Below are 13,769 nucleotides of genomic sequence, written 5' to 3' on the forward strand. Positions count from 1 at the left end.
GAGACATTACATTATTTGAATTATTTGACAGGGGACTGAAACCTGTTACATACTATACATACGATACATACTAGTGTAGAATGCAGCAGAGAAGCCTTTGCCAGGTGTATCCGAGGACTGGAAACGAGCCGTAATAACATTTCGTGGTGCAATGACTGCAGTAGGAGCTGTAGTGCCACAACCAGTGGACAAGAGATTCTCATTATTCTGTACGTTGTCAGACCACACCTGACAGATAAATATAGACAGTATATGACAAATCAATCACCAGATTACAAAAATACAACATTAGGAAAGGTTTCTTTTTAACTGGTCATCTGTTTACCTTGATGTAACTGTTTTGGCACTGTCCACTTGAGTCTGGGATCTGGAAGTCACTGGCAAAACCCATCTCTAGATGGTTTCCATCATGGGCGATGATGGTCCAGGAACATTCAGTATTGGCTGGGAAATTCTGAGGATAATTGGGAGATTTGATGGTGCCTGTATCAGCATGGATAATTCCTCCACATCCTGAAGAAGAGAAAGAAATTTGAGAAAAAAAAAGTAATTTAATATGTAAAACGCCTACAGAAAATAGACAGGATTTGTTTTTTTTTTATATACCTGATGAGTCCGTTGACCAGGTGGCAGTAAATCCTCCTCTGGACACTGTGTGATCAGCAAGGAACAACACAACTAATTTGTTGGAGCCTGACTGGATAGTTCCTGGAGAGTTGTGGCCACAGTATTGACCAATAACTGGGGATCCTGGTGAGGCTCCATTGAAGATAGTCACTGAATCCCAGGTGCACTGGCTGTGTTCCTCCACTTCAAAGTATGTAAAAGTGAGCTAGAATATATGAAATTAAGTGATGTTAATGATGAACTTCATTGTTCAGTTTGAAAGAAAACAGTAAAAAAACAACAGACCCAAGAAGCAGTCTTGACTTACAATGATAGTGTGGCCCACCGGAGCTTCGAGAAACCAAGTACAGCGGCTCGGGCTGGGGTAGTTATTGGGATATCCAGGGCTAGAGATGGCACCTCCCTCTCCACTTTGTGACCCTCCACATTCTGTGGAAAATCATAGTCAGTTGAGCTCATGCAGAATGTTAAAGAGCAGAGATCCATCTGTTTAAGTGTCACTAATTGAACGATGGTACCTGAAAAGTAATATGTGGCTTTGAAGCCCAGATCACCCACAGCCTCATCGGACAGGAAGTGAACCCAGAGTTCAGGGGTGGACACTACTATGGGGACCGTAGGAGGGGATTGACCACATAAACGAGCCAAAAGCTCTCCGTTCATATCTCCTGTATACGAGGAGCAGATAAAACATGCCATAATTGTTTGCTCATCAGCAACAGCTTTAAAGTAAATGGTACATTGGATGGTGTACATAGTGTCATGTTTCTCTTTCTGCATTTGGAAACTCTTACCCAGTCTGAATTCCAAGTAGTCCCACTCACAGGTTTGGTGATGCTCTAGATGGAGCTCATCTATTATAACCACAATGGAAGAATTCATATGATGTGGGTTCTGGATCAGCCATTCACAGTTCAGGTTGTTGCTGTAGTTTCCATTGCCAAAGTCAGGCGAAGTGAAGTTTCCAGGTTGACTGAGTATTCCACCACACACTACCAAAAGGACAAAGATTCACCAATCAAATCAGGAGCCAAAAATAAACAAAAAAGTATACACTAAAGTCAGAGGTCTCCTATCTCACCTGCTGCCTCTTCTGAAGAGTAATCTGCCGTGAATCCACCATTAGACACAGATGAATCAGTGCTGAAAATTACAAGCATTGTATTCCCAGAAGATTTCAACTGGGTACCAGCAGGGACTGTCCCACATAACCGATCCAAATGTGGGGCACTGGGTGTCAGACCATTGATGACCTACCAACCCAAGAGTCAAAACAGCAAACCAGTGATAAAGCACTGAATTTAACTATTTTAAGAGAAAGCAATAAACAGTTTGAATGCCCAACTTTTTGACATCTTTAAAACATACAGATGACCTTTACCTCCACATAGTCAAACATACAAGTGCCATGCTCCTCCAGCCTCAGGTCATTGATCGTAAGAGTGACCCTACGACCGGGAGGAACAGTGATTCTCCAGCGGCATACTCGGCTATGAGGGTAAAGATTGGGGTAGTTGGGAGATGATATGGTACCAAATGGTGCATTCAGATCCCCTCCGCATTCTGTAAGAGTAACAATAGCATCTTATCACTAGTTACCCATGGAACCGCTCCATAACCAACAGCATAACTATGTAAGTAATCATGTAGCAAATGTTTTATCCAAAATAACTAGTCATGAGCTTTTTCCACTGGACTATATGACCCTAACTGAATACCGTAAGGATTTAAAGACACTTGCCTTCGACGCTGGCCTCAAATGATAAACTAAACCCAGCAGCATTCCCACTGCCATCACTGACAAACTTTACATAGGCAAAACTGTCTCCAGTGTCCAGGGGGGCTGGAAGGCTGTTTCCACAGTGTTTCCCCAGCAGGCGACCTGGTGAGTAAGAAAAGGTTAGTTTACTATCCTTAACATTCAGAATGACTCTCAACTCTCTTTTGTGTAAGGAGGACCCAAACCTGAAGCATTGTATTCACGCATCTCCACATAGTCATTGTTACAATTTGAGGAGCTCTGCAGGTCAAGGGCAGTGTAGGTGATGGTCAGATAGTGTCCAGTGGGACCTTCCAAGTACCATTCACAGTTAGAGTTGTCTGGATAATTTGAGTCTGGAAAACCGGGGCTTCTGATGATACCACTCTGGCCAATGAAGGTACCTCCACATGTAGCTAAGAAGGGAAAGGATGCACTTTAAACCATTGAGATCAACCAAAGATGGTTGGAATGTAATGGGGATTCAAAATGGATTACCAATGGAGTACTTGGCTTTGAAACCAATATGTGTGATGCTGCCATCAGTTCTGAATCGTATATACATGGTGGTGCCGGATGAATGCTGTGTGGATGGGCGGGTGTTGCCACAAAGTCTGCCCATCAAAGCAGCATCTGATGTGGGACCATCACGGATCTCAATGTAATCATACAAACATCTAGGACAGAAGATTGTGATTACATTTAATGGTCAAATGGTTACATGTACCAAAAGTAAGCAATTTGCTTCTCCAAAATATACCCAGTATGAGCCTCAATGTAGAAATCATCCTCAAAGTCAAGCTGTACAGCCTCTCCATTGGGTACAGTGATTATCCATACACAATCAATATTTTGGGGGTAGCTTGATGGATAGTTAGGAGACGTGATGTATCCTGGTGGATCTCCATCATTAAGCACAATGAGACCACCACAAGCTGGAGACAAGCACAGAGATTTACACTTTAGGAATAACTATTTATTATCAAATTAATCTAAAATTTCTGGAACATTAGCTAGAAGCATTCACCTGAACTGTGGGCCTCAAATACCAATTTGAAGCCATTCCCCTCATTGGAGCCATCAGAGACAAAATGGGCATAGAGGCTATTGTCTGTGGTTTGAAATGTGGATGGAGCGCTGGACCCACAGAGACGTCCTGATAGAGTCGGTGAGTTGCCATCAGGTCCATTCCGTAACTAATACAAAAAAAATGACAATTTGCATGATATACAGGTTCTGTTTTGGAAATGTTCCCAAATGACAACTTCTTCTATAGTCACCCACCTCCAAGTAGTCACCTGTGCTGCAGTGATCTCCATAACCTTGTATTTGGAAAGGACTTTGGAAGGTTACAGACACTCTAAAGCCTGGAGTGACAATTACTTGCCAGTTGCAATTCATGTTGGGCTTGTAGTTCTGTGGATATTGAGGAGAACTTAGGACCCCTCTGTCTGTGTGGAGGAAACCACCACAACCTGATGGAGAATGCAAAAGAAAAATAGCTCAAAGTCGAACTTAAAATATAATACACAGAAACGTATACCATCATCATGATAATAATTTGGCTTATGGACTTATTGTTCACCTCTGGAAAAGGTGGCGTTAAAGCCCCTGCCGTTAATGCTGCCATCAGAGGTGAATCGAAGCAACATGGCATCACCAGTAGAGTGCAGAGAGCCAGGCAGCTCCCGCCCACAAACCTTTGCAATCAGTGGAGACAAGTTGGTGTCACCTTAAAAAACAAAAAACAAAAAATATTAAGTTGTGAAAGTCAGTTTTGAGTTGGGTTTATGTTGAAGTCAATTCATATGACAAAACCTACCATCCCTGATGGATAGACTGTCATGGAGACACGACACCTCATCTTCCATGTCCAGAGAAAGCAGATTAAACTCAACGATAGAATTTGGAGACCGAATCACCCATGAACAGTCAAGGTTATGCTGATACAGCTCGGGCCAACCAGGAGAGAATAAGAACTGGGGAGTGTCTCCTGTCATCAATGTTCCTCCACATGCTCCTGAAAAGACAAAAAAATAGCAAATGATTGTGAAATTAGACTAAGCAGCAATGTTTTTCGATTTTGAGCAAGATCTAAGAGGCAGATTCCTTAGGGAACTAACCTGGCTGTATAGTTGGCAAAGGACCGGAACCCTGAACAGCAGTCCACTCAGCCAGGAAGCCTTTCCCTCCAATCACATTGTCAGATTTAAACTCAAGCGTTATAGTGCTGCCTGAACTTCTTACTGGGTTGGGCAGAGTCAGGCCGCAGAACTCACCCAGAAGTAAAGCACTGGTGCTGGAACCATCATATATCTAGGGAAGGGAAGCATTGATCTTCAACCACATCTACATCATATGCCTGCATACACTTATTTTCTGTTAAACCATTATGGCATTTTAAACAAGAGTGCAGACCTTGAGTTTGTCATAATAGCAATTGAATAGGTCCTCAATGTCGATGTCCAGGAATTGAATCTGAATGTGGGAATCTGAGTCCACTGTGACGGTCCAGCGGTAGTCTGCATTGTTTGGGTAGGTGCGTGGATAAAGCGGGGAGGCAATCTGTCCCGAGCTGCCCGTGATCTCATTTCCATATACTGAGGATGCAGAAAAAGAGCATGTAAGATATTCCCATGTAAGATTTTCAAACTATAGGAGATTTTAACCAGCAAGACTTCCTTGTACAACCAGAGCCACGGTTTTTGGTGAAACCAGCATTAACCAACATAACCACTCTGGAAAACCAGGCTACTCTTAGTTGGTCTCTTCAGTATGGTCCACATAAAAAAAGAGAAGAGTAATCCATCGCTCTGACTTACAGTGGGAGAACACTGCTCTAAATCCAGCTCCGCTGACTGAGGAGTCAGAGACAAACTTGATCCAAAGAATGTGGCCCATTATAGAGGTGTAGTTGGAAGGAAGGGAATCACCACAGAAACGACCAACCAAAGTACCGGTGGAGTGTCCTTCACGAACCTCGAGGTAGTCACTACTGCAGTCTGAACTTTGTTGCAACTGAAACATTCTGCATCACAAAAAGTACAGCATTGGTGGTTTTGATGAATCCATTACATTTGTGAGATTAATGTAGCATCCTGATTGGCTTACATGAAGGACAGTTGTAGACGGTTCCCAGGGGAACTGGTGATGGTCCACACACACTCCACATTAGGTGGGTATACATCAGGATAGTTCGGACTGTTAAAAGCACCTGACTCCATATACAGATGTCCGCCACAGCCTGGAAAAAACAGGTAACTAAATGGTGTAATACTAAACCTAATTTGGGTGGAAAATTCATATGTATTTTATAATAAATACTAAAATCTAACCTGAGGTTGAGGCCATGTAGGTAGCCCTAAAGCCTTTCCTCCCTACTGAAGCATCTGAGATGAAGTTTACCACCAGGGCATTGCTGAATGAAGTGACTGGGTGTGGCAACTCACTCCCACAGTAACGACCTGGAAAAAGGTCACTAGTTATTACTAACCATAACTGCATCAGTATTGTCTGAAAAACCAAACAAAATGTGATAAAGCGCCAAAACCTAGATCTAATTCTGATGTATACACACACATATAGGTGATATCCTATTACAACCAGAGGATGACTTTGACAGTTCCTCAAGGAAGAGATTGTATCTTTACCAACAGATGGGGCTTGGTAATTGTCTCCATCCAGGACCTCCACACTATCATGAGAGCAGTTACTATTCACAATCTCAACCTCAAAGTCAGTGAAGGACAAAGTCACATGATTGACTGAAAGAAACATAAGATAAGAGATCAGAGAATAAGGCAAGTAGTTTAAAGTACAAAAAGCCTTGGTTTTGACTTTGAGATTATGGATGCCAAGTATGACCAGCGGACTTACATGGCTCCTGTGCCTGTATGATCCAGCTACAATTCTGATTGGGTGGGTAAGAGTATGGATAGCGAGGAGATGCAATCTCCCCACCCACATCATCAGCTGCTATAGTGGATCCACATGCTGGAAATAAATGAGTAATCAATGAGGTTTAACAATGAAACAAACCATGACAAATTCACAAAACAAAGACTGCACTCACCTTCTGAGAACTGGGCACTGAAGCCTTTACGGTTCTGACTGTGATCTGACCTGAAGCGAACATAGATGACGTTCCTTGTGGACGTAATGGGGGAAGGCCTGGAGACTCCACAAAATTTACCCAGGAGTGGAGAAGACTCGTGGTGACCATCATGGATCTAGAGAGTAGAAGTTTGTCCATAAACTGATTTAAACTGTGATGCATTGGTCTGTTATGTCATGAAATCCCAAATGTTACCACTGTGAGCATTAACTTCATCGTGTGCACACAGAAAGGTCAGCTACTCACAGCCACGTAATCAAAACTGCATGAGCTGTGACTTTCGAGATCCAGATCAGTGAAGTTGAAGAAGACTCGATGGCCTACGTCCACTGTGATGACCCAGGAACAGTCCACATTGTCAGGATAGTTGCTGGGATACTGCGGAGAGTGGATATCACCATTGGGAGCTGTGACAATCCCTCCGCATCCTGAATTTTCAAAGGGAAGATTTTAAGAAGTTCATTAGCAAAGTCTCCAAAATAATGGCATAGTGATGAATTTCTATAATTGACAGTTGACTAACCTCCAGGTACTTCTACCCAGGTTGCGTTGAAGCCTCTGCCACTCACGACGGCATCAGATGTGAATCGAACAGTGACAGCGTTACCTGTGCTGGCCACCTGCAGAGGATTATTGGGAGGGCGTGTGGTGCAGAGCTGAGCCAATCGTGGGGAGGAGAGGTCAGGCCCTCCGTACACCTGGATAAAGGTCAAAGGTGCAAAATGTCTGAAAGTCACTATTAGGTTAAAAAAAAAAACATATCAAACCAAGTGGCTTCAAAATGATTCTATAGCTTTTCTTAGACCTAGCTTGACTATTTGTTGATATCATGACTTTTAACCAACTAGTCCCAAAGATGAATGTAATTCTATTAGTAATGGACATTTTCCACCAAGTTTGACTACCAGACAGTGTAAAAATATCAAATTTGATTGAAATTTTGAACAGTAGCATACATCAACTGTTGTACATTGTGAAATGTTTTGGAAAAAAAACTCTGCTTGTGCTATCTCTCTTTAAGATGAATAACCATTTCTTTTAATTTGTCTCTTATGTGTTTAAATATTGCCAATTTAATTTGGTCTCTGTTGTCTTATTTACTGTACAGTAAGTGATGAGTAAGCAAACATGGCATGTAATAAACCATCAGAGCTAGGTAGATTACTTCCAAATCTGTTACTGATTCCAAATTACATGACAAAAATTGAAGTTAGTAACGTAATCCACTACATTACACAATTTAGGTAATATAATCAGACTATTTTTTGATTACTTTTTTTTAACCTAATTCGTTTATCATTTCTATCCATTTATTAAATATGATAATATTGTACCACACTGTAATCAATAAAATACAAGTAGTCAATAAAACTAACTGTAGTCTGATTACAAGTATTTAAAAAATGTGATTTAATCCAATTACAAGTAGCTACTTAATGTAATTACATAATCCAGATGACATGTAATCAGTTATTACTCAGCTCTGTAAACCATAGGGCAACTAAAATGTCTGTGTGGCACAGAAAGTGTATGTTTGTGTGCATGTGAGACTGTCTCTAAGCCCTCTCTCTAAGCTCTGATTTCCAGTTCATTTCTGCCCTGTTGGCTCCATTCAGTGCTACAGTGGAGGTCAGCATTCCACAAGTCTACGCTACAAAACATACACCCACAGAGCCCAGCAGATGCCAACGCGGCATGAGCAGGCACACATCCATTTAAACACACACTTGAATTTTAATCTCATAATGATGGACAAGTGAGGCATTCTGACTGTAGAGGGCAGAATATCACCTAACACTTATTAAAGGTAATAATTAAGAATAGATATTGAGGAAAACTTGCACACTTCTAACTGGTCAGTATGTACTGTAGACTATTATTAAAAAATAGCATGATGTATGTAACATTAAGCTCAGTATACAGATTTAGGAAAAAACATGCTTAATACTGTTTCCATTTATTTGATCACACTGGGAACTGAGGGTAGTTGAGTGCAATGCGTTGTGGGATACATGTAATAGAGTGTATTCAATGCATACATATATTTTTGCTTACTGTTTTTATTTATTTCTTTTTTCATACCTCCAGCTTGTCATAGTTGCAGTCAGGATGATATTCCACGTCAAACTCAAGGATGGTGATGGAAATGCTACTTCCAGGGCTTGTTTGGATGTGCCAGATGCACTCACGGTTAGCTGGGTATTTGTCTGGATAGCCTGGGCTGGTGAAAGCACCAGTGGGCCCGAAGAGTTCCCCACCACAACCTGCAGGGGGTGACAGTGAGATACTTTTTCTTCCCCTGTTTTTAATCAGGGATCCAACATGAAAGTTCAAAACAGAAATTCTGATTCAAACGTAACAATCTTTTGTATGAATAGAAGGCAACCAAAAAGCACATTTTGGACATGTATCGTGGTACTAATCAAAGTACCATGGTATTATCTTATATCACCACCACATTATATTTTGTAACTTGTTTAATGTCAATTCCTGGAAAGTGTGTCTGTGTAAATGTGGTCAGGGATGCTGAAGTGGACAGATGGTTGCATTACAGTGTCCAAACAGGAAAAATGTCTCACATCAAGCTTATCAGAGGAAATATGAAGCCATATTGACCCTCACCGCAAGAAAAGCAGTAGCAACAAGACTAAAATGCGGTCAATGTAATGTGATATTCACAAAAGATCGGTCAGAACGGATTCATTCTCTCCACCCCCACAGTCTTAATCAATAACATCAATCTCAACAGCGTCCACAGGTCTATGAGAGGACAAAGGAAGGGTGGAGCTATTTTTTTAATTTTCAAAATGGATCAGCTGGCTTGTGGCCATTAAATACTTTGTTGAATTGAGGAATTTCTACAGCACCTGCATTATTTATCCCACAATTTCATGTTTTAACTTTCTCTTATTATAGGGACATTTCTATACTGTTTTTACTCTTTGTTAGTCATTTTTCTCTCCCTCAGCAAGGTTTTGACAGCTGCAAAACAGTGCTGTGCACGTTACATAATAACATTACAGTGTTCATTCTCTACACATTGTGTCCATGGAAACCAAAACCATTTCCTTCCAAAAAAATGACATCATCACAGACAGAGGTGCATGTATAATTAAAGGTTCAGAGCGAACGCCTCGCTCTCCTACTGTGATCCTGCTCTCTGTGCAAAAATAACAGTCCACACCCTTCAGCAATGTTACTCGATGTCTCGCAAGCACAAGGACAGAGAAACATACACAACATCAGTTAGTGTGGGCTATAGATGGCTCACTATCTGACACATTTATGTCTTGGTGTTTCTTTGACATACAAGTAGGCGATAGATTAAATTAAAGCTCTGTAATGAATGATTCTCTGTTTTACCGTGAAAAATTAATTTATGTTAAGTGTACATAGGAAGAGTTAAGCAGGGGTGTCTCCCAAGACAGAGCAAGGACAGAGCTTTATTGATCTGTTCATTCTAGAGGAGCGTGTAGCCTTGTTTGTCATTCTGGAACAAATTTTTGCTGGAAATAAGATAATACGTGTGCAGAAAATCCACTTCAAATCCCGAAATTCTACAGCAACAGCAGTTGCTACATTTAATCTTTCCTTTCTTTCTTTGATAGATTCATTCATCACTGGTAATCAGCTCTTTCCCTGCTGGCCAATCAAAGTGAAGCTTTCCTAAGTGATGTCACTGCTTTGCCCATTAGGACTGCTATTTGTGTTAGAGATTTAGTGACATCACCACTCAAGAGACTACAGGTCACTGACTTCTGGCTGCCCAACAGTGATTCTGTATATGTCATTTCCTTCTGTTCTGAGTAGCTCATCTGTCTTTCCACTGTCATACACATTTAGATGTTTCACACAGTGCTTTGAGGCTGGCACAGGTCCTCAAAAACCTTTCCATGAATACAGATGGAAAAAAGAAAACAAAAGTCCCAAGAAGTTTAAGCACTATTCATGGAAAGCATGGGATCAGCTGTGTATTGGATCTTACCATTCTGGTACCAGTCCATCTGAAAGCCTCTGTATGAGACAGACATGTCGGAGCGGAACACAATATGGAGGCTGGTACCGGTGGTGGTGCTGGCTGGAGGAGGTGTGTTCCCACAGAACGTACCAATCAGAGTAGCCTGATCGTTTGGACCATCATACAGCTAGACAGAAACAGAGAGTGAGATTATTTATACAATACTTTATGGTCTTTGCAGTAAAAGATGGTTCTGTCATGTTATGTTATATAATACATACTATAATAGATCTGTCATGAGCTAATTGCCAAGGGAACATTTATTTAGTTTCACATGAACCACTAAATAACTAAAACTGAAATAAAAATCAGTAAACAACTGTCTATGTCTATGTATGGAAGCTCATGTTCACAATTGAATAAATAAAAAAGGTAATTGTGACTTTTTATCTCACAATTCTAACTTTTTCTCGCAAATGCGAGCTAACATATCGCAATTCTGACTTTATTTCTTAAAATTGCAAATTAATTCTCAGAATTACGAGTTTATATCCTGCAAATCTGACTTTTTTCACAATTTTGAGTTTATATCTTCCAATTCTGAAGTCAGAACTGCAAGAAAAAAATTCAGAATTATATATTTTTTAAATTCAGTATATATGTAAAATTTAAATATAAAAAAAAATAGTATAGTATAATAAATAGTATATTAATGATAGTAAATAAACGTCTCAAAAAAAAATATACGGCAGCAGTTTTCTTGTGTTGTTTTTATGGCTATTTATAGGACCTAGTTTAATTTTTGAACTTCAACTATTATAATTATATTATATTTTATACAATTATATTATTAAAATTTTTGAAAAATCCAAACAATTATACTTTTTTTCTGAGATTGGTTGTGACACAAAAATGAACAATTACTTAAAATTGTCAAATTAATAAATTTTGTTGAGAAAATGTACACAGCTATCAAACCATTACATATTGCTAAGTGCAGTGACTGATTGTGTTATGTCAAAAACTGAAGTCAGATTAAAGCGTGAAACATTGTTGCTCCTGCATGTCTCAAGAATCAATGACCTTTCACAGGAAATACAACCAATGACATCGCATCAGTAATTCAGACCATCTGCGCTACTGCCTTAGGAACAAAAGTGTGCTGTAATATTGTTGGCTTGAGCACAAAATCTCACATTCCTTAAGGAAGAAGTCATCAGAGTCCAAAATATCCAACAAAACTGTCTGTATTTACCCAGCTGATGAATGCCTATCTATGGCATGAGGTTTATGAAAACAGAGCGTAGCCTTTCCCAAGACTGCCTGAGGGAAAAGGCAAAAGCTCAACATCTATACAAGAGGCCCCAATGATGTCATCACTGTTTGGATTGCCATGGTGATGAGTAAACGGCGAGGAACTCAAAGTACCCATTGTACATTTTCAAAGACTCTGCCAGTAAATCACTGTAGTGTAACTGAATGACAAAAGGTCCAGAATTAATTAGACTACTTGCCCTTCACAGAGAAGCTTGAAAAGACATGTAGATGGTCCTCGAGTCAGAAAAACCAACGTTCACAACCCATTTCAATTTCTCAACGTGACATATTTCAGAGCAAAGCAACATGTTCAATGAGAAAATGGGCGGGGCTTGATTCCATCCATCAGGAACTGATTGGATCATGAAAAGTGGGCGTTCCATATCAGAATAAAGCCGAACTGAAAGCTAAGGTCAAGTTCACCATCAAGAGTATTTCAATGCATCCTTTTCTTATTCACATCTATTGTTATTTCTGTAACCTTTTCAAGATTTCAGGCAGGAAGTAGCCTAAAACGATGGCTAATTGGCTATTAGTTAATATTAACATCCTCTGTGACCTTTGTGATCTCAACCATTAATGGAAAGACACTTCAGAGACATGCAAGATATGACCAGAAAGTCTCTTAGGAAAGCAGATATGGTCCATTTCAATTTAATGTTGACTTTTAGCAGCAATATTGGGTACATTTTAAGACGAGGCTTGACAAAGCTTGTGCTGACCTTCACATAGTCATAGGCACATCCAACCTGGTCCTCCACCTCAAAGGTTATAAACGTGTAGTTGATGGTGTTGCCCATGGAGGCCTGGATGGTCCAGCTGCAGTCGGCACGAGATGGGTAGTCATTGGGGAAGTTCAAGCTCTCAATCTTTCCCCGGCTGCGGTTGGCGATCAGCACACCCTGGCAAACTACATGAGAAAAGCCAGTCTTGATTAACAACATGAGCTGGGAAGAATGATGTAACATCAATAACTTTTGGTGAATATTTTACACCAATTTTAAGCCAGGAATAATTAAAACAGGTGGCATCTTGCCATAATGGCTAAAGCTGGATTTGACCCTGCAGTAAAGTTTTAGAGTCTGGGAAACACACTGACATGTGACCACTGACAGCCAAAGAAAAGGCAAAAGACTGAGAGAATGCACAAAAGAAGATAGATTAGTGCTGCACTGAGCTCTTAACTGTGACATTTCACCTCCACAAACATAATTAAAACAAGACTAAAAAGCCGAAAGCCAAAACACGTCAGTGTCCTCTGGGTGAACTCAACTGCCAAATACAAAAGCACACGATTTAAAACCGCAGCAATGCTGTAATGTTTAATTAATCACTTACAAAAAAGTACCATGTTATTCCCATGTTTTTGGGAATACACCATGGTAATACCATGGTATTCAAGTGCCATTGAAATATCATGGAATACACTGCAAAAATGGTTGTCTCACTCATTTTCAGTACAAATTTCTTTCTTATAACTTTCAAATTTTTCAAATAACTTTCATAAATCAAGATACAAAATGACATAAGATCGTTAAAGGGATAGTTCACCCAAAAATGAAAATTTTCTTTCTTATGTTGAACATGAGAAGATATTTTGAAGAATGCTGGTAATCAAACCGTTGGTGGTCCCCATTGACTTCCATAGTATTTCTTTCCCTACAGTGGAAGTCAATGGAGACCAATAACTGTTTGGTTCTTCAAAATTCTTCAAAATATCTTCTTTTGTGTTCAACATAAAAATGAAATGTAATACAATGATATACAGAAATGAAAATGAAATACAGCTTTGGAACGACATATTTGGGTGAACTATTCCTTTAATTTAATTAATTGAATAAAAAAATAAATATATATATATATCAAAGTATCAAAATTAAGTGAGTTTTTACTTAAATTAAAAGATTCTGATGATGAAAAACAAAAAGTTCAATTAACTATTATTCTTCCTCGTTAGATATTTCTCTTGTTTTTAGGCATAAACTCAAATTTGA

At 39.8% G+C, this 13,769-nt stretch overlaps 1 protein-coding gene across 1 annotated transcript in view; it reads right to left on the bottom strand.

Annotated features, from left to right (window-relative positions):
- Window positions 1-13,769, bottom strand: part of LOC306863123 (cubilin-like) — a gene marked incomplete at both ends in the record, with an annotated part of 41,470 nt that overhangs the window by 12,454 nt on the left and 15,247 nt on the right. The window contains 29 exons of the mRNA XM_079406315.1: window positions 72-228; window positions 326-513; window positions 607-832; window positions 935-1,056; window positions 1,146-1,295; window positions 1,422-1,619; window positions 1,709-1,880; window positions 2,009-2,190; window positions 2,369-2,509; window positions 2,593-2,802; window positions 2,885-3,063; window positions 3,147-3,321; window positions 3,414-3,582; window positions 3,671-3,861; window positions 3,972-4,118; window positions 4,209-4,406; window positions 4,510-4,702; window positions 4,805-4,986; window positions 5,209-5,414; window positions 5,498-5,630; window positions 5,722-5,850; window positions 6,037-6,150; window positions 6,263-6,379; window positions 6,459-6,615; window positions 6,747-6,928; window positions 7,024-7,198; window positions 8,583-8,764; window positions 10,486-10,645; window positions 12,498-12,685. Of these exons, the coding sequence (XP_079262441.1) occupies window positions 72-228; window positions 326-513; window positions 607-832; window positions 935-1,056; window positions 1,146-1,295; window positions 1,422-1,619; window positions 1,709-1,880; window positions 2,009-2,190; window positions 2,369-2,509; window positions 2,593-2,802; window positions 2,885-3,063; window positions 3,147-3,321; window positions 3,414-3,582; window positions 3,671-3,861; window positions 3,972-4,118; window positions 4,209-4,406; window positions 4,510-4,702; window positions 4,805-4,986; window positions 5,209-5,414; window positions 5,498-5,630; window positions 5,722-5,850; window positions 6,037-6,150; window positions 6,263-6,379; window positions 6,459-6,615; window positions 6,747-6,928; window positions 7,024-7,198; window positions 8,583-8,764; window positions 10,486-10,645; window positions 12,498-12,685 (4,923 nt within the window). The remainder of the gene's footprint in view (window positions 1-71; window positions 229-325; window positions 514-606; window positions 833-934; window positions 1,057-1,145; window positions 1,296-1,421; window positions 1,620-1,708; window positions 1,881-2,008; window positions 2,191-2,368; window positions 2,510-2,592; window positions 2,803-2,884; window positions 3,064-3,146; window positions 3,322-3,413; window positions 3,583-3,670; window positions 3,862-3,971; window positions 4,119-4,208; window positions 4,407-4,509; window positions 4,703-4,804; window positions 4,987-5,208; window positions 5,415-5,497; window positions 5,631-5,721; window positions 5,851-6,036; window positions 6,151-6,262; window positions 6,380-6,458; window positions 6,616-6,746; window positions 6,929-7,023; window positions 7,199-8,582; window positions 8,765-10,485; window positions 10,646-12,497; window positions 12,686-13,769) is intronic.

The sequence above is a fragment of the Barbus barbus genome (genome assembly GCF_936440315.1).
Source record: "Barbus barbus genome assembly, chromosome: 44".
Lineage (NCBI taxonomy): Eukaryota > Metazoa > Chordata > Actinopteri > Cypriniformes > Cyprinidae > Barbus > Barbus barbus.